At 44.2% G+C, this 18,030-nt stretch overlaps 1 protein-coding gene across 4 annotated transcripts in view; it reads left to right on the forward strand.

The window, feature by feature from the left end:
* The first annotated feature begins 13,750 nt into the window (after window positions 1–13,750).
* PSMD11 (proteasome 26S subunit, non-ATPase 11) overlaps window positions 13,751–18,030 on the forward strand; it is a 36,204-nt gene continuing 31,924 nt past the window's right edge. For 3 of the 4 annotated variants that reach the window (XM_080677571.1, XM_080677569.1, XM_080677570.1), the window contains exons 1-2: window positions 13,771–13,894; window positions 16,913–17,014. In XM_080677571.1, the coding sequence (XP_080533697.1) occupies window positions 13,804–13,894; window positions 16,913–17,014 (193 nt within the window). In that variant the 5' untranslated portion in view covers window positions 13,771–13,803. Of the gene's footprint in view, window positions 13,895–16,912; window positions 17,015–18,030 lie in introns of all 4 variants that reach the window. The other variant, XM_080677568.1, reaches the window with a different exon arrangement.

Consider the following 18,030-nt stretch of genomic DNA (forward strand, 5'->3'; position numbering starts at 1 on the left):
ATAAGATATTAGAACTAGAAGGTACCTTAAAGGTCTAGTCAAACCTTATTTTACAGGGACTCAGAACTGCTTGAAGCAGTTGTAGGTTAAGGCACGTTAGAACCTGTTACTCAAATTGGCAGCAAATGCTTAGTTCTTTAAAACTTGACATTTTTGCCCTAGCCGGTTTGGCTCAATGGATAGAGCATCAGCCTGTGGACTGAAAGGTCCCAGGTTCGATTCTGGTCAAGGGCACGTGCCCAGGTTGCCGGCTTGATCCCCAGTAGGGGGTGTGCAGGAGGCAGCCAATCAATGATTCTCATCATTAATGTTTCTATCTCTCTTCCTCTCCCTTCCTCTCTGAAATCAAAAATATTTTTTAAATGACATTTTCTTTATTTTTGTTAATCCTCCTCCGAGAATATTTTCCATTGATTTTTAGAGAGTGGCAGGGATGGGGAGAAATATATAGAGAGAAACATTGGTTGCCTGCCTCATGCACACCAACCAGGGCAGTGGATCGAGCCTGCAACCCAAGTATGTGCCGGTGACCGTGAATCAAATCTGAGACCCTTTGGTGCTCAGGCCGACACTCTAACCATTTTGCAAACCGGCCAGGAGTTGGCTATTTTTAAACAGTGATAATTTAGGGTCTTGAAAAATAATTATAAAGGGAAGTTTGGTTTGGGGTAGGGCTCGGAGCATTTGCAGGGCTCTAAAGTACTGAGAAATTTTCAGGAGTATGAGAGTAGGAGGGATCGTCTCTGTGAATCTGCATGGAGAATTTACTTCATGGCTCTATTTTCTGGAGCTTTAGATATCTTATTCATACTTAAAGGCCTCTTTCAGTCACCAGTTCCTCCTGAAGTCTTCCCCAATCTTTCTACTAGCTTTTTTAAAAATGTGTTTCTAATTATTTCAGAGAGAAAGAGGAAGAGAGAGAAACATCAGTCAGAGAGAAACAGCCTCCCACACACACCCTACTAAAGTTCCAGCCCACAACCTGGACATTTGCCCTGACAGGTGACCTTCTGTTGCATGGAGTGATGCTCAATCAACTGAGCCACACCTGCTGGGCTCTACTAGCTATTAAAAATCCTTTCTCTTTTTTTAAATCCTCACCGAGATATTTTTCCAATGATATTTAGAGAGAGGGAAAGAGAGAGAGAAATATCCATGTGAGAGAAACCCATTGATTGGTTGCCTCCTGCACGTGCCCCAACCAGGGCAGGAGCCAGGGAGGAGCCTGCAACTGAGATACATACCCTTGACCCCAGGACCCTTCAATCTGCAGGCCAATGCTATATCCACTGAGCCAAACCAGCTAGGGCAAGAATCCTTTCTCCTTATACTAGATAAAAGAAACTGTGGCTTTGGGCAATATTTTATTTATACTTCTCTAATGAGAAGTTATGTTACAGTTGTTTGTGTCATATTGTTACATCAAAGTGTCTGTCTCTTAAATCATGATAGGGAAGGGCACGAGTTTTTAGATTGGAAAAATCTGGGTTTGAACACTAGCTCTGATCTTTACTAGCAGTGTATCTTTTTGTCACATAATATCTATTTCTATAGCGTTGTTGGGAGGATTAAATGGAGTAATACATCTACAGTACCTTTCATCATCATTTGCCATCTACAGGCTACAATCTAATGGCATAGAATTTCTGTTCTTGGCTGTCTGCTAAGACTTCTAAGGAGGTGGTTTGGGAAGGAAAAATTTACAGATCCGAAAACCCAGGTGTACAAGGAGTCATATGTAAGATCTCTGTCTTTTAATCTGATTAAACTGATGAGCAAAAGAGAAACTATGTAATATTAGGAAAAGCTGTCAGTCACTCAGGTTGTAAATACATTTATGATATACATTATACAGGGGTGGACAAGGTAGGTTTACAATTGTGAGTACTCAAAACAGTTTATTCTTTTTTAATTTTAATTTCTTTATTGGAAACAGTTTATTCTTGTATTATTTTTATTTTTTAAATATGTTTTGTTTTTGTTTTTTATTATTGATTTTAGTTTTGTTTTGTTTTATATTTTATTGATTTGTTACAGAGAGGAAGGAAGAGGGATAGAGAGTTAGAAACATCGATGGGAGAGAAACATCGACCAGCTGCCTCTTGCACACCTCCTACTGGGGATGTGCCCGCAACCAAGGTACATGCCCTTGACTGGAATCGAATCTGGGACCCTTCAGTCCGCAGGCCAACGCTCTATCCACTGAGCCAAACCGGTCTTGGCTCTTGTATTATTTTTTATTAATGAGTTTATTCTTGTATTTATTAATTGTCGTATTATTTATTTGTATAACAACTGTAAACTTACTTTTGCCCACTCCTGTGTAATGGAAATGCTACCACCATTTGTACTAGAAACAATTTCTACTTGGAAAATTCATTCTGATAACACAAAACTCTTGTTCAAAATTTGGGCAGATATGCCGGGCCACTGTAGCTCAGTGGTTGAGCATCGACCTAGGAATCAGGAGGTCACGGTTCAATTCTAGGTCAGGGCACATGCCTGGGTTGCAGGCTTGATCCCCAGTGATTCTCTCTCATCATTGCTGTTTCTATCTCTCTCCCCCTCTCCCTTCCTCTCTAAAATTAAAAAAAACAAAACCACACACATTAAGGCAGATATCTGAATTAGGCATGTGAGAAGAGAAGACATTCTAAAAATGTAGCTGTTGCCTTAGCTGGTTTGGCTCAGTGGATAGAGTGTCGGCCTGTGGACTAAAGGGTCCTGGGTTCTATTCCAATCAAGGGCACATGCCTGGGTTGCGGACTTGACCCCCAATAGAGGGCATGCAGGAGGCAGGCTTCAATGATTCTCTCTCATCATTGATGTTTCTATCTTTCTTTCCCTCTCCCTTGCTCTCTGAAATAAAAAATATATTAAAAAGAATCTATCTATCTATCTATCTATATATATATATATATATACATATATATATATATATATATATGTATATATATATATATATATATATGTATATATATATATATATATAAGCCTAAGCGACCAAATGACCAGTTGACTGGTTGCTATGATGCACACTGACCACCAGGGGGCAGACACACGCAGGAGCTGACCCCTGGTGATCAGTGCGCTCCCACAGTGGGAGTGCCACTCAGCTGACAGAACTGACCCAACCCGGTGGCCCACCAGCCTGGTGGCAGCCACTCACTCTCTCAGTAGTCCTGAAGGTCCAATCTCCAGAGAATGGGCCAGACACCAATGGACTGGCGCCGCCAGCACAATCCCGACAGCGCTGCTGGCCTCCTGGAAGTCAGCCTCGGGCACTGCGGCCGCTTCCCCTCCCTAGATGGTCTGCAAGGAAGAAATGATATAAAAGTGTTGCCGAAACCGGTTTGGCTCAGTGGATAGAGCATCAGCCTGCAGACTGAAAGGTCCCAGGTTCGATTCCGGTCAAGGGCATGTACCTTGGTTGTGGGCACATCCCCAGTAGGAGGTGTGCAGGAGGCAGCTGATTGATGTTTCTCTCTCATCGATGTTTCTAACTCTCTATCCCTCTCCCTTCCTCTCTGTAAAATATCAATAAAATATATTTAAAAAAATAAAAAATAAAAGTGTCCACCAGGTGGCTCCTGATAACCGGCGTGAGCATCAGTAGGATGGATCTGGATCCTGGGCTGATAAGTGCATCCCACCACCCTCCTGGAGGGCCGATCATGTCCCGGTCTCTCCTCCATCCCCCTGGGGATGGGCACCAGACGCAGGGCTCACGGCTGGCAAGCTCCGCTGTGGCTGTGCGAGCCTCTCCCCATCAGGACTGACTGGGCACAAGCCCACAGCAAATGCAGTGGGGCTGGGATGAGCAGGAGCGGCAGGCAGCGTTGGACTGTAGGTTTCGGCCCAATACCCGCAGGCCACACCGAGGAACCCCATCCATGCACAAATTCTTGCATCAGGCCTCTAGTAATCTATAATAATAAAAGCATAATATGCTAATTAGATCAGACGACCTTCCAGAGGAAGCTTGGGCTGTGAGGGAAGCTTGGGTCCTGGGTGCCAGAGGGAAGACAGTGCAGGCAGCCAGGGGAAGGAAGGCCTACTCTTGCAAGAATTTCATGCATCGGGCCTCTACTAAAATAAATAAAAATGTAGCTTGTGGTTTACCTAACTTAATGAGAACTGCTTATTTGTCTTGTAACCGTAAAGCTCTATCAAGATTTTACAATATGTCACAATCATCTATATAAGATGTAGTGTGGCCCTGGCCAGTGTGGCTTGGTTGAGTGTCATCCCGTACACTGAGAGGTCACTGGTTTCTTTCCCAGTCAGGGCACATCCAGGTTTCAGCTTGATATCTGGTAGGGGGCGTACAGTAGGCAGCTGATTGATGTTTCTCTCCCTCCCTTTTCCTCCCCCCCCATCTCAAATCAATAAAAACATTTTTTAAAAAAGATGCAGTGTGGATTAATGCGAAGTGAGGTTGGACTAGAAGTCAGAAGAACTGGACTCAAGCTCTGATTTTATCTGGGGAGGGATCTCTATTATAGGTTTTGTTACTGTAGCAAAGACTGTGGTAAAATACAGGCTGATCAGAAGCATCGTGCACAGCAAACCCTTACAATTTTGTGTATATCAATGTGTTGGAGTTACTAAAAAAGGCTAAGACCGACTAAAGCAGTAACATCTAATCTTTAAAAAAACAGCACACTCCCTATAATTCCTTAAAATATATGTGGTGCTCTGGCCAGTTTGGCTCAGTGATTACTAGGGGTCCTCAAACTTTTTAAACAGGGGGCCAGTTCACTGTCCCTCAGACCGTTGGAGGGCCGGACTATATTTAAAAAAAAAAAACAACTATGAACAAATTCCTATGCGCACTGCGGGCCCGGGAGTTGGGAGTCAGCTGCTAAGCAGGACAGGCAGCGGCACAAGGCGGGCCGGATAAATGTCCTCGGCGGGCCGCATGTGGCCCGCAGGCCATAGTTTGAGGACCCCTGGTAGACCGTCGGCCTGCAGACCCAAGGGTCTCGAATTCGATTCCAGGTCAGGGGTGCCTACCTCTGTTGCAGGTTGGATCCCCAGCCCCAGCTGGGCACGTGCGGGAGGCAACCAGACCATGTGTCTCTCATCAATGTTCTCTCTCTCTCCCCCCCCTTCACTTTCTTCCTCCCTCCCTTTCCTCCATCCTACTCTCTCTGTAAGATTCAGTGGAGAAGAATATCCTCAAGTGAGGAGATAGATAATAAAAAAGAAATGTGCGTTGGACTGACCCTCCCTAAAATACATAATATCCTGACTAGATATCACAGATCTAATGATATGCTGGTAATTCTGAATAAATGTCAGGTCCCGAGAAGCAAAGGCAGGCTAAGTAAGAGGTCCCTACAATTTACTAGGTTGTGCCAGACCCTAGGGTGAAGATGGGAAAATGATTTGAGAACACTCTTCAAAAAAGGACAGTGGAATGTTCTTCTGATGAATACAGTTAATAAAAAGGCCAAGAAAAAAAATGTCTCTGGAAAAAAAGAAAAAAAGGAGAAATGGTAACTTCCAGAAAAGGTAAAGCTACCAAATGCCTGTGTACGGAGATGGCGGCCAAGAGCATGGGCATTGAATGGTGGCCTCTGAGTGAGTGGCTTTGTCTGTTGGAATTGTTCTCTTGGAGGTAAGTTTAGGTCTTCTCACTCTCTTTGATCTTGGTCTAATTCCCTACAGCAATGGTCGGCAAACTCATTAGTCAACAAAGCCAAATATCAACAGTACAACGATTGAAATTTCTTTTGAGAGCCAAATTTTTTAAACTTAAACTTCTTCTAACGCCACTTCTTCAAAATAGACTCGCCCAGGCCATGGTATTTTTGTGGAAGAGCCACACTCAAGGGGCCAAAGAGCCGCATGTGGCTCGTGAGCCGTGGTTTGCTGACCACTGCCCTACAGTGACTCCACACCTTCCTAATTGTGGGTTCTCGGTAAGTTCATTAGCTTCTCTAAGCTAGCCTCAGTTTCCCCAACTGTAAAACACAGATATCTAGTACCTGCTGTTAAAGGTGGTTTTAAGGATCAGGTGAAGTAATATATGTGACCATTTCACTCTCAGCTACTAGGTTAGCTCCCTGTGCTGAGGAGCTCTTCCGGAGATGGGCAGAGCCGAGCTGCTTCATTGCTGGCCTCTAGCAACCACAGGAGCACCTAAAGCCCTATTCTTACTTGTGTTTCTTAATTTTCAATCATCTGACTTCTACCCAGTGGAGGAAGAGCAAACTGTGGACATTGTGAAGCCATTTATAAAGGGTGTGATGCTAAAAAATGCTCCCATTCTTGCATGGGATGGTTTTCCAAACAAGCCTTCTTAGTATAAATTCAGGAGCCCAAGGAAAAGCCCGGATACACCTCACAAAGAAGCAAATGTGTAAGCCACCAGCTCCTCCTTTTTTGTTTTTTGTGTTTTTTTTTAAAAAAAAACAGCTTTATGGAAATACTAGAGGCCCGGTGCACAAATTTGTGCATGGGTGGGGTCCCACAGCCTGGCCAGCGATAAGGGTTGATCGGGGCCATCTTGTCCAGTGCAGTTCGGGGCTGATTGGGGCCAGCCAGGGGGTGGGAGGGACCGCTGGAGGTTGGCCAGCCACAGGAGGTTGGCTGTGGGAACGCACTGACCACCAGGGGGCAGCTCCTTCATTGAGCATCTGTCCCCTGGTGGTCAGTGTACATCATAGCAATGGGTCAACTGGTCGTTTGGTCACTTAGGCTTTTATATATATATAGATAATTTACATATCATACAATTCACCCATTTAAAGTGTAAAGTTTAATAATTTGTAGTACATTTACAGAGTTGCACAACTATCACCACAATCAGTTTTAGAACATTTTCATCATTGCAAAACAGAAACCCTGTAACCGTGATCAGTCACACTCCATTTTCCTCCAAAGGCCCCAGCCCTAGGCAATAATGAATTTACTTCTTGTCACATAAATGGAATCATAAATTATGTGGTCCTTTGTGGCTGGCTTTTTTCATTTAATATAATGTCAAGGTTAAGCCATATTGTAGCATATATCAGTACTTCATTTTTATTGTCAAATAATATCCTATTGTATGGGTAGACCACGTTTTATTTATCCATTCATCAGTTGTTGGTCACTTGGACCAGTTCCTTCTAAAATTTCTCTCTTGCATTTGATCTTCATAGAGACTTTCAGAAGAGTGACTTGACTGCACTTATAACTTAACTGTAAAAGCCCTGATATAGGTGTTTCCCATCTGTACATATTTAATTAATGTTATTACCTAAACCAGAATATGAAGACTCAACCACTCCTATTTGAAAAGATCAATACTTTTCAACTCTTCTAGTATATTTCATGGTACTATTGAACTATTTACCCGCCTTGGTGTCTCCCAATTTTGAATTAGTCACCATTTGAACTTTTTGTTAAAAATATAAATGCAGGTACACAGTTGAAATTGGGAAATGCAAAATGAAAAATTACCTGTAATCCCAACACTCATAACATTAGCATGCTTTTAAGAATAAATTTCTTTGTAAAAATGTTATATGTTTATTATAAATGCAGAAAAAGCAGCAAAGTACAAGTTAGAAAGGAAATCACTCTGAATCCCAGAAATAACTATTTAAATATTAAGTTAAAAGCATTTCAGACATCTCCTCTTTTATGTACATACTAGAGGCCCGGTGCATGAATTCATGCACGGGTGGGGTCCCTCGGCCTGGCCAGTGATTGGGCCGATTGGGGTGGGGGGTAGCTGGCCGGGGGAGGGGACCACAGGAGGTTGGCCGGCTGGTCCCCAATCAGGGTCAATCGGGGGGCTGGCAGCCAGGGGAAGGGACTGCGGGAGGTTGGCTGGCTGCAGGAGGTTGGCTGTGGGAGTGCACTGACAACCAGGGGGCAGCTCCTGTGTTGAGTGTGTGCCCGCTGGTGGCCAGTGCGTGTCATAACAACCAGTCGACTAGTCATTTGGTTGTTCGGTCGCTTAGGCTTTTATATATATAGATACAGATAGGACAGATGGATGACCAGATAGAAAAATATAAGCTAAATATACATGATGATTTTTGCCCTGGCCAGTGTGACTCAGTTGGTTGAGTGGTGGCCTGTGCACTGAAAGGTCACCAGTTCAAGGTCAAGGCACATACCCACGTTGCAGTTTCCATCCCTAGTCAGAGGATGCAGCCAATGAATGTCTCTCTCTTCTCCTCCTCCTCCTGTCCTCTCTCAAATCAATGAAAAAAAAAAAAAAAAATATATATATATATATATATATATATATATATATATATATATATGATTTTTAACAAAAACAATATTTTAATATTTTACTTGAATTTTACAGAAGAGTTTCTGGTCCAAAATGGTGACTGAGCACATCCCACACTTTCTGTCCTTTTTCCGGGACTCTAGAAATGATGGGGGGTGGGGAATGCATTTAATATATTCATACATGTGCTCTAAAACAAGATGAGTTATCAGAGATTGTGAGAAGTTCCTGATGGGATTGAATGAAAGAGGATGGTGACAGTCCATGTGCCTGTGGGAATCCTCCTATGCTACTCCCACAAGAGGCAGGAGTTTCGTTCTCCTGTGGGAGGTGGGTGGGGGAAGCTGGGAGCTGGAGGAAGCCTTGCTGTGGGAGCTGGGCAGTACAGTGGCAGCCTCCAGGCCTATCCTGCATCCCACTCCATCCTCCTTTCTGGAGGTCATACAAGTGCAACCTCTATCTCTTGGCAGGAGCAGTAGTTCAGAGCTAGAGCAGTGTCTCCAGTGGCTCAATATTGGGGAGACAGGAGGAGTGCTTAAAGCTCCAGCAATCCAATCTGCATCCCTCAACTACACCCCCAACTTGAGAAAATTTCAATTTAGTAGGGATCTGAGAAAAAAAAAAAAAGCCCATGGTAAAGAATCCCCAGATACTTGAGTAGCACCTTGAAATAAAGTAAAATAAAGAAAAAAAAAAAAAAAAAGAAGAATTTTACTTGAGGGAACATAGCTAATGGAATTGAAACAAACCCGTAGAATAAGCATTATTAATATAATCAGAGAGATGCAAGGCTTTGCATCCATGAAGCAATAACAGGTATTATACTGGTAAAGATGAATTAAATTGGAGAACTTGATAATCTAAAACATAATCTATATTATAAAAGGCCAGTGGCTGTAACGCTGTAACAACCAAACAACCCGTTACCAGGAGGTGCATGGAGCACCTCTTGGGCCCTCCTCCCAACGCTTCCCCCCTCCCACCCCAGGGCACCAGCAGCATCGGTGGAGTGTCACAGGGTGCCAGCAGCGTGCGCGGAGTGTGCGAGGCATCATGGGGTGGTGAACATGGCCCTGATGGCAGGCTAGGCCTAGGGGACCCTACACACATGATTTAATCGTGCGCTGGGCCTCTAGTGTTTGAAATTAAAAAAACACTCAATAGATGGGTCGAGTGGCAGAATTGATGCACTGAAGAGTGAACAGTGCACTGGAAGACTGGCTGGAGAGATTCTCTCAGATGCAGTAAGAAAAGAAAAGAAAATGGAAGTATGAAAGCCATGGAAGGTAGAGCAGGAAGTGTTAACATCAGTCTGATAGCAGTGACAGGAGAAAGTGGAGACCTGGAGGGCAGATATGGCAATGTTCTCTGTTATTTCAGCAACTGCCCTTCTCCAACCCTTCTTCCTGTTGCCCAGGCTGTCTCTCACGATGGAGGCTGAAAATGCTCACAACTTGCTTTTCCGGCCACTCTCCCAGCTGGGGCCTGGGTGTGTGACCCAGTCCTGATCATGGGGACCTGACAGGACCTAGCAGAAAGGTCTTTCTCCACAATACCAGAGATGCGTAAGGAACAACTGCTTTCCTGTGCCATCGTGTGAGGAGAAACTCCCAGAAGCTGCAGTGGCCCTCTTGCAACCACAAAGAGACAAAAGCAATGCTGAAAGAAGGATGCCCCTTGCATGCCCCCTACTGGGGATCGAGCCCCCAACCTGGGCATGCGCCCTCACCAGGAATCAACTGGGACCCCCTGGTTCATAGGTCGATACTCGACCACTGAGCCACGCAGGCCAGGCCCTTGTATGTTTGCATGTTAATCCCCTATATATTTTAGACATTGAAAATACCTCCTTCCATTCTGTAACCTATTAACTTTGTTTATATGGTATCTTTCAGGGATGGAAATAACTTTCATGCAATCAAATCTTGTTTGTTCTCCCATTTGGTCTGTGTTTTTGGAGTTGTAAGTTCTTCCCTACTCTAGGTCACAAAGTTCATCCTACATTTTATTCAGTCAGCTTTGTAGTTTCCCTTTCACATTTAGTTTCTTAACATATCTGAAGTTCACTCTTATTGATGACGTTAGGTGTAGTGATCCAGTTTTCCCTACTTCACCTAAGAAGTTATCTATTCCTATTGATATGATATGCTCCTTTTATTGTATAGAAAGTGCCTGTGTATAAATGGGTCCTTAGAGTTCTCTATTTTTGTAAGTATGGCCTTGCAATATATCTCAATATCTGGTAGAGCAAGCCTCCTTTTCCCCAATTATTTTTCTTTTTTTTTTTTTTTTGTTAATCCTCACCTGGCGATATTTTTTTCCCATTGATTTTTTTAGAGACTAGAAGGGAGGGAGGGAGAGGAGAAAAAGAGAAAGAGAGAGAAACAATGTGAGAGAGACACATCGATTGGTTGCCTCCTATAGGTTCCCTGACAGAGCCAACCTGCAACCCAGGTACCCTTGACTGGGAGTGGAACCTACAACCCTTTGGAGCTCGGGCCAACACTCTAATCACTGACCCACACCGGCCAGGGCCAATTACTCTTCTTTTTTAAGGTTATGTAAGTCATTCATTTTCCTTAATATACATTTTAGAGTATTTTTACTCTTTTTCTTAAACTTGAATTTTGTTTGCACTTATAGATTTGGAGACAAGTGCTGAACAGAATAAATAAGAAAGAAAGAAAAAAAAACAACCCAGCCCTGGCCGGTGTGGCTCAGCTGGTTGAGCATTGTCCTGTGCAATTAGGGGTCACCAGTTTGATTCTTGGTCAGGGCACATAGCCAGATTGTGGGTGCAATCCCTGGTAGGGGAGTGTACGGGAGGCAACTGATGGATATTTCTCTCTCTCCCTCTCTCTCTAAAATCAATAAAAACATATGTTAAAAAAGAAAACAAACAAAATAATGTAATAATGACATTTCAGAGCATCAAAAAGAAAAACATTCTTAAAGTTATCAGAGAAAAAAGCAGATTACTGAGAAAAGAATAAGAATCAGATTGCCGTCTGACTTTCATTAGCAACATCAGATGCGAGAAACAGTAGAACATATGGAAAAAACAGAGCATCAGTGTGTGTTCTTGTTTCAGAAAACTTCAGGATGTATCTTTAAACTCAAGCTTGATATCTCAGGGAGACCAGAAAACTGAACTGTTCTCCTTACCTCGTTTTACAAGTTATCCATACAGTTGGCCCTCTGCTAAGTGTCCACATGTGTCACATTTGGGGGTTCAACCAACCCAACCAATCACAGATTGAAAATATTTGGGGGGGGGGAGGAAGTTACATTGTTGCTGACATGTACTATGTAGTTAGGCCTACCATGGTTATAATGGTTACATCTGTACTGAACATGTACAGACTATTTTTCTTGTTGTTATTCCCTAAACAATACCAAGGGATGGCGCTACATTGAAGGGAAAATCAGAGGAAATGCATAAATGAGACCATTTATAATTTAAGTGAGTAGTAATAGGCATATGTTATAAACTAATATTTCTTTTTTTTTTTTAATATATTGACTTTTTACAGAGAGGAAGGGAGAGAGATAGAGAATTAGAAACATCAATGAGAGAGAAACATCGATCAGCTGCCTCCTGCACACCCCCTACTGGGGATGTGCCCACAACCAAGGTACATGCCCTTGACTGGAATCGAACCTGGGACCCTTCAGTCTGCAGGCCGACGCTCTATCCACTGAGCCAAACCGGTTAGGGCCTAATATTTCTTTTTAAAATTTAAATTAAATTAATTTTTTTCCCATCACCATTTATCCCCTCTATACTCTCTTGGACCAATATCTCTTACTTTTGATGTTTTGATTTTATTCAATTCTTTAAAACATGGTTTATAAGCTTTGGAGTTAACACTGGGATAAGGGCATTTTATTTCACATGTTGAGAAAAAAAGATTTTACATAAAATATTTTGATATCTCAAGGATATACTATCTCTGCCAAGAAGCAGAGCAAGGAGGGCTATAACTTATGGTATCAAAAGAACATGTCAAATTTAACTTGAGACTTTTTACTCTGCTTGATCAAGGCTCTTTCTTTAGCTGGCTGAGTTGTAAATATGTATTCTATATCTTTGCATTTCTTATCGCTACAGAGGATGGCAAACCATGTTATAAATCCTGTATAATCGAAGTATTTTTAGGTGCACAGATTGCTTCCTTCAACAAGAGACTTATATTTTTTGTGTCACATCTCTCTTATTTAAGACAGAATTATGCTTTCCAGTTTTACAAACACTTTCTTCAAAGTGCTGAAAGAAAACTAAATGTGACAACTAGGAATTCTATTCCAGCTAAACTACTACTCAAATTTAGGGAGTAAATATAAATAATTAGAGGCACACAGTAGCCTAGAAAATTTGCCACCCATAGACTCACTGTGAAATAACTACTTTTTAGTTATTTTAGTTAGATTTTTCTGGGGACAGGAGTCCAGGGTCTGTTTTATCCAGAAGTGAAGCATCTGCCTGGCCCTAGGAACACCCCAACAACCTAGGTGCATGCGAAGGATGCACCCATGGAGTAGGTCAGTTTTCAGTCGGTTTCTTTGGTAGACTAGTGCTCTACAAGAAGAGAAATGAAAGAAAATGAGGTACAAGAAGAAACAGTGAGTAAATAAATTAGTGAAAATTACTGTCTAAATATTAATTGAATTAAAATTTAGAGAGAGTGGATGAGAGGGAAGGGGCTAGAGAGAGAGAACGCATTGATGTGAAACACATCCTTTGGTTGCCTTCCGCAGGACCCCGGACAGGGGCTGATCTCGAACCTACAACTCGGGGAGCTGCCCTTCATCCGGGAATCCAACGCGCACCCTTCAGTGCGCGGGGCGACGCTCTACCCATTGAGCCACACCAGCCAGGGCCGTTTTCTCTTTTTTGAGCTGGGGAATTTGGGTAGCTGTTAGGCTTCGGTGTGATTCCCCAGAGGAATTTATTTGGTGCATGGGGGCAAAGATGATATTTCACTTTTCTCCAACACTGGTGGATTTAATCACAGGCTGGCTAGCATTCTGTAGGATTCTAGCCCGGAAAGTGTGTGTGCGCGCGTGTGTCTCCCACAAGTGTCATTAGACCCTTGAACGAATTTGAATGGTGCTGTTCTTTGTGAGCCACATGTGAGCACTTTATAAGATTGTTTATGGCCCTGAGCGAATGATTAAACCTAGAAGCTACACAGAAAGCGAAAAGAGCTTTCAATGAATACCAAGCCCGGTGCTCAAATACCCCTCTCAAGGGCGATCGAGGGGAATCCGGGCTGAGACCATTTTTGGGGTGGTTGGGGACTAACTGGCCTTGAGTTCCTATTACAAGGCACGTCCTCTTTTATTCGCGGGCAGGCCGCTAGGCGGTGTCGGGGAGCTATCCGCCCACCAGCGAGCAGCCCCGCTCTCACCCTCACCCTTCACCCCTCTCGCACGGCGTAGAGACTACAACTCCCGTGGTGCTCTTGGAGGGGGTGTTATAAGGGGGGATGGGCACGGGGGCGGGTCTTCCGGGCGTGTGTTTCCGGCGTCGGCCGCGGCCCGGACGGTGTGAGAGCTGTAAGATGGCGGCGGCGGCGGTGGTAGAGTTCCAGAGAGCCCAGTCTCTACTCAGCACCGACCGGGAGGCCTCCATCGACATCCTCCACTCCATAGGTAAAGGCAGCCGCGCCCCCTCCCTGGCCCTGCTGTCCCAGTGCGGCCTGTGTTGGTCTGCGGCGGCGGAGCGGGGCCGGGCTAGCCGGTTCTGGCGCTGCTGACTCACTGTGTGTGTGAGGGGGGCCGGGCCGGGGGCACAGGCCGCTCGGGGCTCCCTGGAGTCCCCGGGGTCCCACCTCGGCGGGAAGCCCCGAGACAGCCCCGGCGTCCGCTGGCGGGCTGCTGACTCACGGTGGGCTCCGCGTGGGGTGGGAGAGCGGGCCGAGCCGGGGCCGCACCACTCCCTGGACTTGTCGCTCGCTCTGGCCCGAGCGAGCCGCCGGGACCCGGAGCAGTGCCGGCGGCGTGCTTGCTGCCACCCGGTCTGAGAACCTCCAGTTGAAGGGCCCGGGCGAGACCCGCTGTGGACAGGCATTTCCCGCCGTCGTTATCAGCACCGCCAGGTCCTGGTGGGAGTGAGAGCGCGAGCGCTCGCTCTTCTCTTGGAGTTTCCTTCCACGGGACGCTGGGAGCTGCTGCTTCTCCCCGGACCCACAGCACAAGGCTCCACGAGAGAGGGAGCCTCCTTCTGATGTGGGAAGTACCGAGGGGGCACACACTGCGGGTTGGCATTTGGTTTGAGGAGGTGGCCTCCACGTTCCTTTGCCCCCGTGTAGGGTGTAAAGAGCGAGATGTTGGGGTGGGACCGCCGGGCCAGAGGAGGTGACTCATCGTCCTACTCTCCCCTGTAAGGGTTGGAAGTGAGTTCGGGAGTTAGTTGTGAGCCGCGGAGTTCAGGGAACTCTGGAAGCGGCCGGCTGCCATAGCTGGGAGAATTGAAGAAAAATTCCTTAACACTGGTCTAGTTGTCTTACACTTCGCACATAACAGGAAAACTGCAGTGGGAGCCCCAGCCAGTCCCTTCCGACAGATTTCTACTAGGATTCAGGTGTGAACAGAAATAAATTTATGATGACAGAGAATGCTTTTAATGTTCAGTCATAAAGGGTTCAACTAGGGCATGAGCTAGCTCTTCACTGCACATGCAGTAATGCGATCTTTTTAACGTAGCTGGAGCGGATTTGATTTGGATCAACAAGTAGTATGAGAATGCACGTGTATGTGGGACCTTCAGGATGTTGGCTTTTATGTTGACTGGTCTGAAATTTGGTATTCCTAGCGTGCATGGAGGAAGGACAATGACAAGATCTTGATGTCTTTATCTTTGGGGTCCTGGAGAAAGAGGGGGCCTCCTTCTGGGAGCTAAGGTGCATTTGTGAATGGATGATACTGGTAAATAAAGGGTGTTTCATTTTGAAGTTCTGATCTTGACTTATCAGTTACAATTGCAGAACCAGAGTCATTGCAATCCCTGTTGCATATGTATTTTTAGTCTGAATACACACTAACATTTAGAACTATGAGAAGCATAGGTTTTATTTTTTGTGTGTGCCTAGATTTTGTCTTTTATAAAGTGGGAATTACGGTAAACATTATAAGGAGAGTATCTCTTGCTTGCTCACTACGCTAGGAGAGAGTTCCCTGAAAGTGTTCCTGTTAGAGCTTGAGTCATGATGGTTGACAGCCCTACTTTTTCTGGACTCCATTATGGAGTATCAAAGTCTTGGTTTTTGTCAAGTCATGATGCTTTGTAAAGAGAAGTGATAACTAGTGATGATCACTAAAATTACCTCTGCAAATTTGGAGAGGCTATTCAGTGTTCCAGATGTAGGATAGTTACTAACAGTCGAAAGTGGAACAGATAGCACAAAGTTATTTTAACAGGTCCTGAGTCTGTTAGGAAGCAGCAGTCCCTCCTAAGGATCTTGTTTTTCCTGAAAGGCTTTGTAGAGCTGCTTACCCCTAGCACCCGTCAGCGGAGGCTTTCCACGGGCCTAAAGTTCACTGGGAGACTATTTATCCTCACCTGAGGATATTTTTCCATTGAATTTTTTTTTTTTTTTTTGAGAGTGGGAAGGGGGCTAGGGGGGAATGGAAGAAGGGAAGGAGGGAGAGAGAGACAGACAGACAGACAGAAAAATCGATTGGTTGCTTTCTGCACATGTCCCAACCTGGGTTGGGGATTGAAACTGCAACCCAGGTATGTGCCCTTGACCAGGAATGAAACCAAGGACTCTTTGATGTGCTGGCTGATGCTCTAACCACTGAGCACCACCGGTCAGGGTGGTTTCTTGACTTTTTTTAAAATATATTTTATTGATTTTTTACAGAGAGGAAGGGAGAGGGATAGAGAGTTAGAAACATCAATGAGAGAGAAACATCGATTCAGCTTCCTCCTGCACACTCCCCACTGGGGATGTGCCTGCAACCAAGGTACATGCCCTTGACCGGAATCGAACCTGGGACCCTTCAGTCTGCAGGCCGACGCTCTATCCACTGAACCTAACCGGTTAGGGCTTGACTTTTGACTTTATAGTCATTAGTAACGTGGTCATTTGATTTTAGTTTGTGGCAGGTAAATGCTCGGATATGTTGAATATTTTCATGTAATAGTGCCTAGCCTGGGGCTTACCATCACGAGTATGAAAAACTTGTTTTGTTTGAATTTTGTCTTAACCCAGTGGACAGCAAACTCATTAGTCAACAGAGCCAAATATCAACAGTACAACGATTGAAATTTCTTTTGAGAGCCAAATTTTTTAAACTTAAACAACTTCTAACGCCACTTCTTCAAAATAGACTCGCCCAGGCTGTGGTATTTTGTGGAAGAGCCACACTCAAGGGGCCAAAGAGCCGCATGTGGCTCGCGAGCCGCAGTTTGCCGACCACGGTTTAACCAAATGACTGCAACAGAAATCTCAGTGTATGTGGGCAAGGGAAATTCTGATAGAATGAAAGACACATTTAAATAAAAGAGAAGAGTCTATTATGATGTACATGATTTTTCTACTTTTTTTTAAGCTTTCGAGTTTGTCTTTTGTTAACTGAGTTTGTAATTGGTCTTGTGAGGGTGAAATTTCCTTTAGTCTTCATTTTTTGTCAGAATTTTAAGAGGTTTTGATTTTCTTCTCCCAGTGAAGCGTGACATTCAGGAGAATGATGAGGAGGCAGTGCAGGTCAAAGAGCAGAGCATCCTGGAACTGGGGTCTCTCCTGGCGAAGACTGGACAAGCTGCAGGTGAGTGCTACAAATGGATTGCTTTCTCTTTTTACCTGTAATGCTGGGTGAAGTTGCAATTTTTTGTTGGAGTGAAGGAACATAGGAGCTTCACTTTTTTTAGCAAGAGGTTAAGTGGCCTTTAAATTCAGTTCTTTCATGGGAGAGTTTTGTTCTGTAGCTGCAGGAAAAGCTGTTCCTCTTAGATTTAATGATCTGGGATTTGTTTGTGGTTTGAATTTTAGCTGTATTCCCATTCATACAGGCAGCAGCAATAGCAGCAGCAGTCTTCAGTGATTTCACTGAGCAGCTCTGATGTATTTAAGGTGGGGAGTGACTTTAGGCTCCCAGTGTGGAAATGACTAGGGATTTTGCATGTAAGTAAGTAACTTAATGTCCTTTTTTTCCTGCTACAGGATGAGTCAGACATTAAATGGGAAGAGCCTTCCCAAGATTTCTTCATTGATACCTAGGTCTTTGTGCATATCATTGCCCAAACATTCTAGTTGTGATTGAACCATTGACTTTCTAGGCTTCAGATGGTGATGGGTATGTCCTTAGAATAAGATTCTTGTTGACCATGAAGGGCCTTTGACTAGTAAAGTAGTCAAAGGAACAGCTTTTCCTGCAGCTATAGTATTTAGAGAAGCCTGCTTAAACTTAAAATGGATGATTTTTGGTGACCTTACAGTGAATTTAGAGTTTATCTGATTAGAATGTATTAAGCTCTGGTAGGTGACCTCATGAATCACTTTTCCCCAAATTATGTTGTTATCCAAGAAATGTTAGGTGTAAGATAGCAAAACTTCTTGAACTTGAGAACTAAGATCTTTCCCAGTTAAGGATGACAAATTATTAGGCTAAATCAGTAGAGAGTTGTGTGAAATTGGGAGGATATGTTTCTGTGGGTCTTTATCTCATTTAAAATATCTATAATAAGAAAAATAGCTCTAACCAGTTTGGCTCAGTGGATAGAGCATCAGCCTGCAGACTGAAAGGTCCCGTGTTGATTCTGGTCAAGGGCACATCCCCAGGTT

The sequence above is a fragment of the Plecotus auritus genome (assembly GCF_963455305.1).
Source record: "Plecotus auritus genome assembly, chromosome: 7".
Classification (NCBI taxonomy): domain Eukaryota; kingdom Metazoa; phylum Chordata; class Mammalia; order Chiroptera; family Vespertilionidae; genus Plecotus; species Plecotus auritus.